This window comes from Patiria miniata, unplaced genomic scaffold (assembly GCF_015706575.1).
Source record: "Patiria miniata isolate m_02_andy unplaced genomic scaffold, ASM1570657v1 HiC_scaffold_5, whole genome shotgun sequence".
Lineage (NCBI taxonomy): Eukaryota > Metazoa > Echinodermata > Asteroidea > Valvatida > Asterinidae > Patiria > Patiria miniata.
In genome coordinates this window covers 23,673,526-23,691,315 of record NW_024037072.1, presented here as the reverse complement: position 1 = coordinate 23,691,315, position 17,790 = coordinate 23,673,526, and the positions used below count along the sequence as shown (strand labels likewise).

General features: G+C 38.4%; 1 protein-coding gene across 5 annotated transcripts in view; it reads left to right on the top strand.

Moving 5' to 3' along the window:
* LOC119740222 overlaps positions 1–17,790 on the top strand; it is an 83,641-nt gene that overhangs the window by 1,946 nt on the left and 63,905 nt on the right. For all 5 annotated transcript variants that reach the window (XR_005272658.1, XM_038215452.1, XM_038215454.1 and 2 more), the window contains exons 3-5: positions 991–1,101; positions 14,268–14,384; positions 16,043–16,134. Coding sequence is in view for 4 of the 5 variants with exons in the window: in XM_038215452.1 (XP_038071380.1) it covers positions 991–1,101; positions 14,268–14,384; positions 16,043–16,134 (320 nt within the window). In the remaining variant the exon portion in view is untranslated. The remainder of the gene's footprint in view (positions 1–990; positions 1,102–14,267; positions 14,385–16,042; positions 16,135–17,790) is intronic.

Genomic DNA, 17,790 nt, shown 5'->3' with positions numbered 1-17,790 from the left:
TTTCAGAGCGTCAAGTCGTCACAGTTAGTTTGTGAAGCTTATGTTATGCATGCTTGCGCTATCACCATGAACATGACTGTTGATGCAAATACGGTGCCTAAAAATGGAAACAAATTTCCCCCCAGAAGTTGTGTGTCTGCACTAAGCATGACTTAATCCCCACAAAGCATCCTGCTGCTCAGTCAGTACAGTATACACACACACACTGCCAACAAAGCTGATAAATGTTGCAAGTTGGATACAATTGTACTTTGTGACCAAGGCTGGGTCGGCTTTGCTTCACTGGCTGCTTGGGCAGGTGATTTTAGAGTGGGCGCAAACAGGAAATGCGTAAACACTACAAACAATTGATACTGCATGAAATATACATTGTACAAAACAATACAAAACAAAATGGCTGTGTACTGAATTCTGTCAATTTGAAACATTGTTGCAATCAAGATTTTTGGAACATGTTCAATTTCTGCACACATTTTTTCTTTGCTTAAATTTTTAATAAAAAGCTAATCAGTAATATGTATTCTGCAATCCAAAAAAAATTAAATTGTCAGTCAGCAACTCAGATAAACAGGTTTTTTTGAAAAAAAATATGATTTCTTAAATGCACTGTTTTAGTAGAAAATAATTATTTTTACAATGCTGCTCAAGGTCAAATGCCATTGGCTGTACACTATGTGCCTAAACAATGTATTGAATGCAATGTACAGAAAAAAAATGTAAGTTTCTCAGTATTATAGCTAGCGTGCATTTGGCAGAATGTTTGTGTTTTTTCTTCATCTTAACTGATTTAATTTTTCCCTTCAAATCCTGAGGTTTTGTTCTTTAATATATTTTCTGTGTTTCTATGATTGCTAGTGTATTTTTGATTTATTTGTAAAGTGCTTGGATCTTGCTAAATGTTCTATACATGGAAGCACCTGTGATACATATTGAATGTATTTATTATGTTTATAAATTAAACATGTATTTGTGATTGATTCCTGTTTATAGATTAACAGCTCCGAAGGTGACAGGCACCGCGAGCGAGTCAAGAGTTACTCCTTTGATCATTGCTACAACTCAGTGGATAGACAGTCGGACAACTATGCCCCACAGGAACTGGTGAGTCTTATCATAATCTTGACCATTTAACACTCCATACCCTGTGCGATCCTTCATAATCCAATCTGGAGGTTGAGAGCGTTTTTGCAGGATTGAAGAAGGTAAATGTAGTAACCTCAGCAGCGTAACTTCCTTTGAAAGTTGGAAATTATACAAAATGTGCTGTTAGGCCAAAAAAAAAAGTCTCCATTTTCTGGTATGCGCGCGCGTCGCCGTAGCCATGTGCGTCGGCAAAATGAAAAAGTTGTTTTTTCAATGAAAGATGATGTCTCAAAACCGCCAAACTCACTGGTTTGACTGGAATCCTGCTGCTGCACAATTTTAACGTGTTTTTAGATTGGGTTATGGTCGAGAATAAGCTTTATGTGGCCTCTCTGGACTCCCATATAATTTGCACTAAGTTTAGTCGGGCACCATTTGCAGTCATCAGCCGACATTTGAAGCAAAAAAAAAATCAGGTAAAAAAAAAAAAAAGCCGCGCCGCCGCACCACTATTTGGGCAAGCTCCATACCCGAAACCGGAGACTTTTTTTTTTGGGCCTTATGTGTAGTTTGTTGCTTTTTCTTTGTTTATTTTGGAGGAACCAGGAAGGGTCCATGCAAAAATGTCCAGAGTTATAGGATTAAAGTAGAGCCCAATTTCACGGCTGTTACATGTATACGCAAAAAAGTACAACATGTACAGTATGTACTAGCGCAAAGTTGGTCCATATGCAATTAAATTAATGTCGAAATCACTTATACAAGTCTAAGTCAGGGAGTCGTCCTCTTAGTTTGGACAGGATACACACATCCAATTACAACTGCCAACAAATCGTGTTAACTATAAACTGGCTTATCACTCAATCTGTTTAATCTGGTAACTGGATTAGCAGCTATCTGTAGTTTAAAGGTTATTAATTGGTTTGCTGTTAGTACTTGTGATCAAGCTGCAGAGTAACGAGATTGCTGTGACACTTGCTCAGATCAGTGTTCCCTCAGCTATGCTCAGATTGAGTCAGCGACCTAAATTAACCAAGGCGTGCAAAAAAACTTGCAGTGTGGCAATCGTTTGTATTATATTTTTTTTCCAAAATGAATGCTTATTATTTTCTAAACAAGATGTGAATACCAAAGTAAGAGAGATGGGTCTGTCTATTTGGTGGCACCATTTTCCCTTTCAGTTTGAATTTCCTTAGTTGAACTTTGCAACAATAAAGTATTCATTGAGGATTTTACATTTTGTTTACCATTTACGAGCACAGGCCCTATTGGCATAAAATACGTATAATTTCCTTCAGTCCAAACCTTGCACGCTTGATCAACATACATTTTACATGTACACAAAGTTAAATTACATGCTGTAATTTATCCAGGAATTGTGCAAACTAGCATTTTTCAAAATGATGGAATTCCCCAAACAGTCAACTGTAATCAGTCGTATTTTGTTTTTACTATGACTATGAGCAGTCAGCTTGTTCAAATCTTGTTATCGACACAGTTTCCGTTGAAATTACACCCACTACACTATGTCAATTACACAGGTCAAAATCCAGCAATATAGACCGAACCTTTTTGACTGCATACGACTTCCATGTTTGCTGATACCACTGGCCTTGTATACAGCTTTGTTGACAGTCGTTATGGCACCCATAAAGATGACCCTTAGGATTTTCCTTTGCAAAATTGTAATAATGGATTTGAAACATCTGGCTCCCTGCCCCTTGTGATGTTGATTTTCTGAGTGCATTCTTGCAATGAATTTTATTTCCAAAGTTTAGAATTCAAATTTTCATGTACAGGATAAGCCATGTAATATTGGCACATTTTTAATGCAAAGAAACTTCTATGAGTGACTGTTATTCATTTCAGTTCTTGTGTACATTACGTATACGTCTAAAATGTAGTTTGTGCCTGTGTATGGTTTTTACATATAAAATACATATAAAACCATGCACGGGCACAAAACTACATTTAATTTTGGACGTAATGTACACAAGAAGTGAAATGAATAACGGTCGATGAAAAAAGCTTAGATACAAATTCCAAATTGGATTAGGAATACATGTAGATGTCTTTGTCAAGAGAATTGGGAGTGGAGAAACAAATATTTGTCATGTAGCATGGAGGACAGCTAGTGCATGTTCATATCCCAAAATGTATAATAAAATATTACAGAATAATAATTTTGTATTCTATTTGTAATTTGTATTACAAAATGAGCTCTTTGTCTGAAGAAATTCGAATGAAGGAATGTAAATTGAGCACTGTATGGGTTCGTGAATACCTCAAACTTGATCGACTGAAACTACCCACACAACATACACTGACGTTTTGGCCATGGCTGAGGTTTCATACATTTTAAAACTAGTCATCCATAATTAGTAGAGAAATAGCCTACTACCCACTGCTTATTCCTTTGTTTGGAGCTACAGATGCCTCCCCCTCAGCTGAACACAATTATTGAAGATGAAATATCACAGGAAGAGCTCTATTAAATAGCACCATGCTGTGTACAAACTCTACATCTGCTGGGATAGGGCTGTAGGGGTGAAGCAGTGAGGTGGAACTGACATACGGTTCTGTTGGTTCACAGACACGTATCCACTCAATGCAACCAACATGATCATCCAGAGTCATTCAGTGTAGAAATTGTCCACACAATAACATTTTGAATGCCATGTTTTGCTCTGGGTTGGACCCATTGGAAAATGGTGACTAATACAGGAGCCCTGCAATAAACAACTGAGGTTTAATACTAGAAGCAGCAATTGCCATAGCGAGAAATCTTGTGTGAAGTATAAAAATGTGCAGTAAAGGATGATATGTACAGCTCATACCATCCTTAAATACATTGTATAGAGATAGACTAAATAAATGTATATGCCCTAGAAAAGTGAATTTGAATGACAATGTATAATGTACATATGTACATGTACACGTACATGTATGTACACTTTGCGCTGCACAAATTTACACTTGAAAGCCAAATATTTAATTCAAGCACTCTTTTGTGAAAGTGCTTGCTTGAACTATCAAAATAATGTGATACATGCACATGGTACATAAAAGGAAGGGATGTACGGTACATGTACAGGGCACATAAAATTATTCCATTGAACACACATAGCGCCTGTGAACACTTTGCACTGCACAAATTACAAAACCCCAATTCTAATCCACTCACAATAGCTGTAAATCCTTTAGGCTAAGAATCCAATTGAAGCAAACTGGAAGAAGTGTTTTGAAAAGAAGATCACTTGAAGAAGCTTGAACAGATTTGGAATTTTGAAAGGAATCCTTTATTTCAATTCAAGGTCCTCGTAGTTTACAGGTGATCTGAGCCTGTTGATTTGAAGAAAGGGGTTCAAAAGTAAACATGCTGTTTTGTGTTTTTCATTTGTTACAAGAATCTGTTTTATTTAACAAGGCTTGTACAAGATTGTGATACTGTTCAGCTTTTGTTAATTTTTGAAAGAAAAAGGTTGGTTGAAATTTAACAGTTAGTACCATTTTCAGCATTAGATGGAGGTGCTTTCGGTTAGTGTTTATCGTCCCTCTCTGACATGGGGGCATTAAATAATTGTTTTTGAAGGTGACAGGTGTTTATGTTGCTATGGTTACAGAGCCTCCACTGTACACACTGCACATCACACTGTTGTGAGTGTGACACTCAGCTCCGCATACTTCTGTACAATTCCAGTGTGCACAGAGCACACTATTACGCGACGATGCAGCTGTTGTGTTTCCATTAACCAACACAAGTACACTAATTATCTTGCAAAGATCTAATGGTGATATGGCGTCATAACTGTGTTCAGTATGTTGGACTTGAACTTCCAATAACATGCACATTGTACAATAATATTTCACTGTTTTAGAATTTTGGTAATTTGGTTCAAATTACCGAAAACAAATGTAGGTACCGGTACATGTTTTTTTACAAAACTAAACGTGCCTGAGTGTCAGTGGTCCTTTCTGTGTGAACATTACATGCATAAAAAAAATGCATTGTGTACTGGGAAAAACAGGTTTGTGTACATAAAATAATAATAAATCAATTTAATTCCAAATAAAATTAAAAGTGCGTACCGGTACGTCATGCTATAAGCGCTTGAACCAGTGAGCACACGCATTGTTTCCCTTCCATGGAACTTGTTTCATGAGTGGTCACGAAAGGCCATAAATCAGTTGTTCATATGCACAGGGTTGAGTATCTGAAAGAAAAAATAATCTGAAGTATGGTGGGTCCTAGCTATATATGGCTAAGTTACATGTACATCATACCGGTACATGTAAGGTACATATTATATTCATGTTCACATATTCGTGTAGGACTCGCTCTTAGTGGTACTAACAGATGGTTCACTATAATTGCTAAAGTTGTAAAAGCATGACCGGTAGCAATTGTATGTCTGATGTGCCGCCTTCTTCCCCGTAATTTCTGTAAGATTACCGTACACCATCACGGGTTCATGAACTGTAATTCAACTATTGGATTTACCAAAGGAAGATTATTTTTTATAGCGGTACATGCATGTACTGGGTATGTGATACATTGTAAATGATGTACTACAGGTATTGTAGATCCAGGATACACGTCTTACATGATGAATGACTCACTAAATATTGTAGGCACTTTTTATCTTTTTAATTATGTAAGCAAAAATAGCAACTGTCATTAATAAACGTATCGCCATGAAAAGCTTAGTTCCATCAGCAATGACCTTGAAACTGAGCTTCTGCACTTTGTTTATTGACTGATGTCAAGGAAATGGAGGAATAAAAGATCCCATTTGGAAAAGTACAGCTGACCCTTTGATCATGGAGCTATAAAACACAGATTAACGTGGAATAAAACAGACAGTTTCTTGTGGTTTTGTAGTGGCTGTTGTTAAAAGTTACCGGTACTCATTATTTGCTCAAATATTTCCAAAATGGAAAAAAAGTATGAAAATGTACGGTAGGGCAGGAATCAAAGTCCAATGAATTGAGGTTATGGTCATTTCATAATACAATTAGTAGGCCTACATTTTAAAATACACGCACCTGTTTATTGTGTAATAAAATATCTTTAGCCCACACAGTGTACACAATGGAGATGATCATACAGTTGTGCTTGTATTTCGAAAAGGTTGTGTAATTAGCTTCGTTTTGTTGTTTTTAAAGATGAATGGAAGTATTTAGGAGCTGCTTATTGGAAAACAAGTTGTTCTCAATTGATTCAGGGATATTTGAAACAGGAAAAAAAGCAAGAAATTAGTTAAATAAAAAAAAAAAACTGAAGCAAAACGAAACTGATACTGACTGTCACTGTCGCGTCTGTGCAGTGGAACTGATTTATGGTGACCTTTAATAATTTCTGTGTTCAGAGATGAAAACCAGATGAGGAAAGATGCTGCAGGGGGGGGGGGGGGAGGAGCTAGGAGTTATCCCTAGGGTGACATTGCTGACATTTTATAGTCCTGAGATTCCCATCAAAGCAACTAAACTACAAACAAAAGATGGATAAACCCCTCTTCCTAGTCTTTTAAAGATACATGCCAGTTGACATTAATGCTCTTCAACAAATTTGATTTTTTTTCCTCCTGACAGATTTTGACCTTTTGAGGGTTTCATTTTAAGGGGAAAAATCCCTGCATTTTTCTCTTTTGTGCATTGCAACCTTCTAAAAACCAGATAAGGTAACACCAGGGCCCAATTTCATAACACTGCTTAACAGTTAGCGGAAAAGTTGTGTCTACTGTAGCAGAAAATCCTGCTGCTGTTTAAGCACTACCGGTATTTCATGGCATGTGCTAACAGTTGCCGAATGGAGATTTCTATTGTTATGTCACTGATTTTTAAGCAACTTTTTTCCCTCCCGGTTTAAGCGTGCTTTTGCTGTGCTTACTGCTTACAGATCCTGTGAAGTAGCTACGGAGGCTTAAGCAGCGACATGAATTGGGTCCACAAACAGTTGATTCATAAACATGATAAATGCTTTTCATCGGAAGTCTTGTATGCATCTTATTTACACAATGGGCTGGATGTAGCCCATTCATTGACATTACGGGGTATTCCTTCATGTATGTGATACTGATACTTCTGATAGCTCTGCCTGGCTCAAAAGTTACAGTCAGTCAATCAGTCAATCAGTCAGTGAGTCATTCAGTGAGATAGGCGCAAACTCTGCAAAGAAGATACTAGACTGGCCCCAGAGAAAACAGTCTTATACACATATTTTGATGTACTTTTGCACCGAATTGATGCGCCCCAGTGCGAGTAGACTGGTTTGTGTCCATACATCAATGATTGTAAAATGGGGAGGGGGTGGGAACCAGTCTAACCTCTGCAAACTGAATTATTATCGGGCTACAAAGTTGTCAACTAATTATTCCATTTAACCAAAAGTGGGCTGGTTTTCTTCCACACACCAATCATTTTAAATGTGAGTGAAAACCCTTCAATGTTTGAATTGCTGGAAAAATAGCTATTCAAAAACAAGGTGTATTTTGAAAAATAGCATGGTCAGTTAGTAATAGTACGTGTATCTTTTAACATCTGTATGAGGAAGAGCAGATACTAGTAATTATCTCCCAGGGACGTCCCTTGTCCCAACTACCGTAGCAAGGAAAATCAATTGCTTTTCCATCTTGTCCGTTCCTCTCAAGTTCAACTGATGTGTCAACCGCAAGACATCTTCACAAAAGCTCCAGCAACACTGGCCATATTTGGTGGTGCAGTGGAGTCCCCTATTGACTAGTCTCCCTTGAGTGGTTTCCTTCTGATTATTAGAAAGTTTCAAATTACACATGTCCCAATACACTACTTTTCCCATTCTGCCTTCAGTGAGTGGGAGAGAGAAAGTGCAGGAGACAGTTTGTAATGAGTCTATGTCCTCAGGTATCGCAGATAAAGGCAGTCCCATCCGTGGCCCGAGGCCCAAATTTGGAAAAAATGTGAAAAGACCAGAGGGCCTAATTTGACAAAAAATGACAGCTATTTCAGATCTTGTGTCTCACAGTTGGACTTATTCAGGCCTACTGTCTCCATTTCTGCTTCTGGCAAATAGCGAGGCATATGTATGCACATTCCAATAAAACTTGCATTATACCGCAGCTGATGCAATTAATTGTCGGCAGTTTGACCATTGAAGGCCCATCATGTCTTTAAAATAGGAAGCACAGTTGGTGGTCAATTAGCTGTTCAATGTAAAATTGTATTAATTCCCCAGATGAAAAGGTACATTGTACATGTATCGGTACACGGTGACAAGTGATGATTTGTGCAATGGCATTTATGTAGGAGACAATTTGCCTGATATCAGGCTGACCAAGTTTTGAGACTGGAAAAAAGAAAAAGTAAAAAAAGAAGAATGTGTATAAACCCTCCAGGGTATTTCAGTTTGAATTGTTTCTGCCGCGCATGTAGCAGACCAGTGCATACTGAACGTATTATTTGGGATTCAAAACCTTTGCAGGGCTATAAATTACAATGTACATCACTACATGAAGTACTACAGTAGATACATGATACATTTTGTACGTGCAATACTTTCTAGAGCAGCAAGAAATGAGGAGACTCTCAACCCAGGGAACTATGGAATCGTAAACACACGTCTAACTAAAACAAACATGTCATCACAGAAGAATAAAGGATACAGCACCCCACAGTACGTGTTCCCTCATATTTATTGTGCGGATACAAGCTTACATGGACAAGTACGCCTACGTGGTAAAAATATAATGGTAACGTGTGTTCCACAAATGATAACTGATAGCCAAGTGGCAAGGAAATTCAGTTCTTCACCTTGAAGTTTGATGATTATTTGTCCTCCTCCTTACTTGTACCTGTCCAATGTCTTATTATGCAAGTTGCTGTGATAATAATGAGATGACCTCCATTTTGTTAGGCTTGAACTCTTAAAATTGAACATGAACAGACATCGTGTACAGTTGAGTTGTTGACATTTGTAGTACAATACATGTACTTGGAAAATAAAAGTTATATCATGCCACCCCAAAAAACCTCTAGCCATACTGCATCATCCTACTAGTGTTACGCCTTGTTTCCATCTATTTGTACAAAGATCAATATGGTATGACTTGAGATTATTGATTTGCTGTGGGTCATCATGCAGGTCCTCAGTAAACCAGATTATTGATTGACCCCACAAGATTCCCCATCAGAACCCCCACCCCACCCCCTGCCAAACGGTGACTGCTGTGATGGTGATGCATTCAGGCTTGGTATTGCTGATAAAAAGATCTTTAAATTACATTGATCGGTGTTGTAAGACTATCATACCGGTAGGGGCATCTTAAACTGGGACAGATGGACTGTATGCAATTACCGGTATCAAGCCCCACTTGTGCTTGTATTTTGCCGTACCCCGGTACTAGTGGCTGTTTCTATGCATGCTAAACTGCAGCTGTACTATATTATAAAGGCCGAGTACTAAAAGTAGTTTCTCTTCCGGCCTTTTTGAAAAAATGAAGGAGGCGGGCGCTTTTTTTTTGGTTCCATTTTTTTCCCCCAAGATGGCAATTTTCCAAGATAGCGAATGTACAATGTAGAATGTATTCTTCAATTTTCTTGACGACCGATATTTTTTTGCTGATACAAAATTGTGTCCAAATTTACAATGTACCCTTTCTACTTCCCATTTATAATTTTGTTGGAAACAAATAAAGAGACAATATTGACAATACGTGTGCACACAATACCAGTAGGCCTATACATTGCAAATGTATGAATGAAGAAAAAAAAGGAAACAGCTGGGGAAAAAAAGAACGGCGGTTGGGGACGAGAAAATGCTAAAGTTATTTAATCAGCCTAATAAAAATAATTGACATACACTTTAGCTTTAGTTGGAAGTACACGTATCAACATTATCCTTTTCCCCCCAATACACGTGTACTTGTAGTATGGTACATTGCTTTATAGTAAGCAGAGCAATTTGTCCCTGAGATGCGGTTGCTCCAATTGTGGTTTTAGGGTCATGTTTATATTTTGGTAGTTGCACAGTAGCAGTGTACGTGTAGTGGAGTTACAATGTTGTGACTGGACCACTCAACTACTACATGGCTTATTGATCAGGTAATGAGGCACATGACTCTTAGTCTTAATTACATCCACAGTTTGTACAACCTAATGCACATGTAGCGTGTATACAAGTGCTCATTACTTGCCAGTCTGGCAAGCATCCTGTGTAGAGTGCCCAGTAATTTTGGATTTAAGCAAGCTTGGGAATGGCAAAAGATATTGTTTGTAGTTTTTTTTTCCATAAAGTGAAATTGATAAACCCTGACTTATAAGCATTTTGCATATTGAACAAGAGATGCGTGGAAATGCACGTCTGCAGTTGGTTCATTTTTGTGCCCCGACTAAGTGTAATACATTTGAATTTTTAATAATGAATAATAAAGACTGGATTGACCTGAAAGTCACAAATCCAAATTAGTAAGAGTAAGATGTGAATTTTTATTACATTCATGAGCAACAAAGAATAAAGACTTGTTCTCTTAGAACAAAAGGAAACTTTCTGTAATTTGTTTGATTGTTTGTCCTCATTGATGACCTTTGTAAAGGAATCCTATTTTACTTGTTCACTGTCCTTTCTTTGTTTTCACTTTTATTTGTTGTTACCTTCATGTACAACATCTCCAAAGTACACTCATTCCCTGACAAACCTTAAAGCAAAAAGAACCTTCATCCGTGTAAATAAATCAAACGAACCATTCTCAGAATGTATTACTTTAATGGTGTGTGTACTCTGTCCAGTCACTCTGGAACAGCAGGGGGTCGCGTCATTTCATTGACCCCTATTGCTATTGTAGGCCATAGCGGTTACCAGGACAACTATACACAGTTGTTGGAAAGTAGTCATTCAGGATGTGTAATCAACCGTTCATAGTAGATCAACGGACTCTCATGCATTTACACTGACTTTACCCGGGGATTTGAAAATACTGAATGCAAATAGACATTGTATGTGTTGTGTCAGACTATTTTCATCACTTGTTGTAGTTCACATCTCTAATGCATTTTCCTTTTTAATTTGTATACACTACAGGAATGTACATGTAAACAAACTATTTTACTCTTTAGGAAAATCACAAACCCCATATTGTAGTACAGATGTGTAAAATATCTCTTTTTTAGCAACAGGGTTGTACACGTACAAAAATGTATAGATACATTGTACGTGTACATGTACATGTACATGTTTGCACACTTTGCCACTCAATCAGGAATAAGAAGAAAAAAAATTGTATCCACCCAATGTAAACTTGCAGTGAATATACATGTATTGCAGCTTGTTCAAATAAAGGTTCAGACCTCATGATGTAAGGAGTATGTACCGGTATGTACAAGCTGATTTACCCGATCATAGATCGGGTAGGGCGTAGTGTTGGGGATGAAAATTTGGGGAGTTAAATGTAAATGGGGATATAGTTAAGGAGACATGCAGTTATAGAAAAGCAATTTCTGTGGTGTGATCTGAGGCAATTTCTGACCACTAAAACCAATTTTAGCAAAAGATCATCTTTTAAAGTTTTGAGTTTGGAGTAATTGAATCAGCTACATGTATTCTGAGCAATAGAATCATTGTTGTAGGCTACAATTAATTTTTATTCGGGGAAGAAAAACTGGGGGGGGGGGAACCAAACAATGTCCCCCGCTTTAAAATGGGGGGGGGGGGGGTTCCCCCTGTCCCCCGTCGATTTATGCACATGATAATTATGTACCATGGCAACTAAATGTTCCCGTTGGTCTGTTAAATTGGCATTTTGTGAGGCAGTCGCATTTGGAAAACGCAGTGAAAAGGTTACCGTAGTACACAGGCGAAGGCTGATTGTACAGTTTCGACAATAAATCATAATGCAATAAAACGTAAAGGTAGGTGTCATTTGAAATGAAAATGTTGAGTGTTACCATAAATTTACAAACGGTCTGAATCATGGACAAAGGTCATAGTTAAGTTTCAGTATTGGACTCTTCAACAAACGTAAACTTGAACTTCTTACAATTTGCGAGACCGTCTGCGAGGAAAAAGTCGATTTAACTTTTATTGAAGTTGGTTCAACCATCTATATAAGAGCAAGTTTTACTCGGCCTCCGAGAAATGTTTGCTCCTGAAAGGATCCGAGACCGCGGTCTCCCTCGACACGTACACCAAAATGGCTCCACGTCCGTGGAAAAATGTGGGTGTCTTCCACCGGGTCGGACACTTTTTCGTCAATTTTTTTGTGAATGCATCGATCCTTCGTTGACCCCAAACATGCCCCCGAAATTATAACACGACACTGAATTATACGTGGCGGGCAGCGAACTCACAACGCTCAGCCTTGGTGGTGGAAGCATGGAGCTGTAAACACATTATGGAAGCAACAGCACTCTATCACGCAACGTCACATGCTTGTGCTCAAATAGCGAGCACCGTAGACTCAACCTCGTTTCCAGGGTGTGGAGCAGGCTGCAGTACGCGTTGCCAGTGACGGTTTTACGCATAGCCGGGAAGTACCACGCAGTGTAGACTTTCGATTGGTCAGACCGCGCTAGGCATACTAATGTGTAGTCCTTCTGAGTATTCGTTGCACTCGGCACAGGGGCGGCAAGCGAAGCATATGAAAGAATAGGGACACTTGGTGGCCACGCACCATGGACAAAAAATATTTTTCCAAGGTCACCCCATACTAACGTTTGGTGAACTCTTTTTCAAAACAGCCGAGTAGAACACGTAAACGCAACCCCTACGTTGACCTCGCTGACCTCGCACAGTCTAGACACGCAGAAAAAGCCAGCACAGGGGGCGGCCAGGCAGTCAACGTGAAAGCGCACACGACGGCAAATTCCTGCGCAAAACGCAGTCACGAAAAATCGACTAAACGGATCGCCGGGCCGTACGGGAAAATCAGGACGACCCGAAGTGTCCGACCCGGCGGAAGACACCCTCCGTATTTTTCCACGGACATGGAGCGATTTTGGCGCCGCGGGAGCCCGCGGTCTCAGATCCTTTCATGAGCAAACATCGTCTGGGAGGCCGAGTTAAACTCTCTCTTATATATATAGATAGCTTATTTTTATCATGTGGTTTTAAGTATAAAAATATGTACCCATGTGTGTTTGTGTAACAGTCATTGACCTTATTCTTCAAATGGCTTTATAGAGTTTTTATTAAATGTAAATATTATGCCGACAAGATACACCATGAGTTATTGGAGGTCCTTCCTGTCCCTTAGTCTAAATATTGATCTACTTTGTGTCCCTCTCCAAACTATTTCACTGCCCAAGGGCTATATTGATCAACCCACTCTCAATAGCAAAGGGCCACCCTCTGTGTTGACATTCGCTAACTACCCTGGTAATTCTGGACCAGGAATTCTGCCAGCTTTCCCCTTTTGTTTGGACACAAAAGCCTGGAGAAATTTTCTGTTTGGTTTTATAATTAGGACAGAGAGTTGTTGGTGTGGAGTAATTTGAAGTCTGGATTGATGAGTGACTGGTTAAGAAAATTAAGAAAATATTTGCATAATTTGTCTTTCTAGTTAAGAATTGTTGGTCAAGTGAGTGGATAATATAAGTAGTCAGCTGAGAAAAGCTTGTATTTGTACAACACAGAGATTTTGGTGACAGTGTCATTTGTGAATATTTGATTACATGAAACACATATCCTTTCCATCAATGGTTTCTGGTTAGTTCTTTGTCGGAAAGCAGCCACATTTCTTAAAATTGAAACAGTAAAAAACAGTGACATTTAAAATATGCAAAGTTTTTATTAAAGAATGTAAAAACAACCCCTTAACTCCCCCCCCCAACTCCCCCAACCCCTCCCCCCCAAAAGACCCCAACAAACTGAAAGGCCTAGATCAAATAATCATCCAACCACTAAATGTCTGGGAAAAAAATAACAATCAAATTACGATTAAAAGAATGATAGATGATGTTTGATTTTATGTAGAAAATTGTTCATCTTTGGTTCGTCGGGCACCAACTCGCAAGCACCAGCAAATTTTGCAAAGGGTATTACTGGATTTTTTTGCATTCCAAAAAATCTTAATTATTTTGTAGATTGGTACCAGTGACTCCAGAGATTCAAATTCTGCAGTAGAACTGGTAATTCCTTTGTTCTCACTTTCAGAAACAATCCCATGTTCGATTTCCTCATTATTTATAATTTCTCTTTGTTTGTTCTTATTCAGATTTATCAAGATCTTGGCACGGAGGTTTTGAATGCATCCTTTAGTGGGTACAATGCCTGCCTGTTTGCATACGGACAGACAGGCTCCGGAAAGACCTACACAGTCATGGGAGATGATGTGAGTATTGTAGACAGTGATACTTGATACCTTTTCCAAGACCTTACATGTTCATACATGTACATAAAATTTGTATCCTTATGGAGGCATTCCTTTGTTCTCGTGTAGTAAAGTTTTCAAGTTTGAAAGTGTAGTTTCAAAATGCTCTTATTTTAACCAGAATTAATTTCCTTGGCTGAAATTCGGAATTAATATACCTTTTCTAAAACTCTTCCATTTGCGACAAATCAACCCACCTTGGAAATTCCTAGTTTTTGAGTAAAATCCATATATCTCTTTTGTGAAAACCTTGTGGAGACGTATTCATCTACATGTATAGAAATTGCCCCGTGGAGATGTATACATACAATCTTTTGTTCCCTATTGTGTGCATGTCTCCAGAGGGCACGGTGTATCAGATCAATGGAACATCAAATTCAGTTTAAGCGAATGAACATAATTGAACAAAAACTCTCAGTGCATTGACTTTCAATATGTACAAAACAGTTTGGTTGTTTTAGTGTGAATGTAAACACATGATTTAAAGTAATCAATAAATTGGGGCAATCTTCAAACGGATCTGAAAAGATCCGGAATGATCTCTGTGATATTTTCCCTTTTTTGGACACAAATGTGTCCAAAAATGGACACAGTGTTTAATTCAATTAAATTTGCATTCCCGTGCTCTTAAACGACCTCATTTTTTTTCTTTTAATAAATTTCCAACTTATATATTTTATTCTTATAAAAAACCTCCCCCTTTTTTCGATCTTTGACATCTGGAACCATCCCCCCCAAAAGGGTTTTTGTTTGGGGGTTTTTGCTTTGTGAGCAGACTGGCTCCCGGTCCATACATTATCGAGTCTGATTGTGGGGCAGGAACCAGCCTACCCAAACGAGAATGAAATTTCATGTATTGTCTGGTAGCCAATAATTTCAAAGTGTAAAGTAATAATTCAATAACTCAACTTGGGCCAATTTTTTTTAGGTCAATGTCTCTTTCAAAATTGTCTTGCTAGAAGTAGGAATACAGGGTGAGTAAAAAAAAAAAAATGAAACCCAAATGTCAGGACTATTGCTTTATTGAAGTTCTGCATGTAGCACTTTCAAAAATCTAGGACATGAAAGCCCAATTCATTTAAGCTTTCTTTTAGTACAAGAATCATTCAAATCACTCATGTACTTTTCAAGTTACGGAATTTTAAACATAACCACCGCTTTAGAGTTCTGTCCACGGATCACAAAAAAGGTGTACGTTCTTTCAGCAAAACAAAAACAATTCACACACATCCCAATGTGATTTTTCATTTTGCTGAAAGAACACTGACCTTTTTTGTGATCCGTGGACTGAACCTCAAAACAGTGGTTGTGTTTAATATTCTGTAACTTGAAAAGTACATGGGTGATTTGAATTATGCTTGTACTAAAAGAAAGCTTATGAATTGGGCTTTCATATATCCTAGATTTTGAAAGTGCTACATGCAGAACTTCACTTAAAATAATGGTCCCAACATTTGGGTTTCGTTTTTTTTTTACTCACCCTGTATAGCAATTTTTTAAAAGGTATTTCAACATTTAGGCCTACGTGTGGAACACAACTGAATATAAAAAAAGGAGCACTTGAGGTATTATTCATTTCACATACAACTGTGTTAACATTGTGTGTGATTGCCATTCAGGCGAATGCTGGTCTGATACCCAGGATCTGCGAGGGAATGTGCAGTAGAGTGGATGATCTAGAACAGGGTGTCACCTTCAAGATAGAAGTCAGGTGAGCTTTGCTGTGTTTTGGAATTGACATGTTAGGCTATGGCTCTAACCCTAACAGCCCTGAATCCTTCAAAATCCTCTTTGCCAAAGTAGAGGAATCTGGAGGATTGAGGTCACGCGTTACTGATTTCTGAGGATGCACTTTGTCAAGGTCTTGGGCCAGACCTTGTGTTGTTTTTGCTCAGCCATGCATGAATTTAGGCCTGGATTATGCTTGAAATCCTCCGTACTGCTCCAGGATGTCACTGGCCAAGCCTCAACATATTGACAGTCACTGCCGCAGGATTTTCCACTATTCAGGCAGTGGTCACCCCTCCAAGGACCATATTCAAGAAAAAATTGATGAATTTGCAGGATTGAGGCTGTATGCTATTTTTCCATGAGGCCAATTGGAGGATTTTGCAGGATTGAGGCTACATCCTAGCAAAAAGTCCTAAGGAGTGAGGGTTAAGTTATAATTTTGAAAATGAACAAAGAAGTCGACTGAAGCGGGGTTTGAACCTACAACCACATGTCAGTAACAGTACATGTATTGCTGGTTCAAGCACAGAACCGGGTAGTTAACCATTTTTACTGGTAGCTCTCGCCTGAACTTGCTTCTGGCTGAAGTCCGGTTGTTTTTTTGTGCAGAAGTGAATGACATTTCGATTGTGTGATACGAAAAGTATTTGCACTGCCAATTTGCATAAGTTGGGCAACTCTTGTTTCTGGTACATTTAGCAGCAAGCTGTTCTGCGGTGTTGATTTTAATTTCACATTCATGTTTGCCTGAAAGTTTGCCTTTAATATAAAAGAACCCCAGTGACTTAACTCGCCGGTTGTATTACAAGCACAAGCATTTGAAGACCTCAGAAATGATGCGAATGCACTGATAATGTAGAGATTTATGCCAGACAAAGTGCAGCAACTTGACAATGTGCTTCACTGACACAGGTTTAATACATCAGTTTACAACTAGAGCAACTGTCCAAAATTACAACTAGACCGATCAATCTTGCCCATCGTGACACATGCAGCAATTTATGAGGATAAAATAAGGCAGGCTCCAGGCAGCTTGACTAAGAAAATAAATTTGTAGCAATTAAGGCAAAAAAAAAAGTTAAAATACACCCGTAAATGTGGGTAAAATTATTGTTGGAGGTGGCAGATTTATTAAAATTGATATCCAATTGTAACAGATTTACTGAAATTGGACTTGAGTAGTACTGATGTCATGGACATAACTCGTGACTTTTATGACTTCAAATGCAGCCACAGTGAAAGAATAAAAAGCCAACCTTTTTTTTGTACATACCCTGTGTCAAACAATTTTTTTTCATTTAAAGGTATAGTCCATCATTTGTAATTTGTGCATTTTGCTCGTTTGAAGCAACAAATTCGCTCAAAATCTAAAGAAGGGTGCTGAACAACTAACCTGATGAAGTTTCAGCTCAGCTTCAGCTGTATATTCCGAGAAAAACAGCATTCTAGGATTTCGCTTTCAAAATCAAAAGTTGCTGAATCATGTTTTGAATTGGGCCTGAATTCAGCGTCCGAGACACGTTCTCACTGATCCCGATTGCAGCTCCGTGATGACGCGCACCGATCCGACGAATTATTAGCAACTGCGCATGCATGTGCGTCATGCCAAAGCTTGCACGCACTTCGGCGAACAATA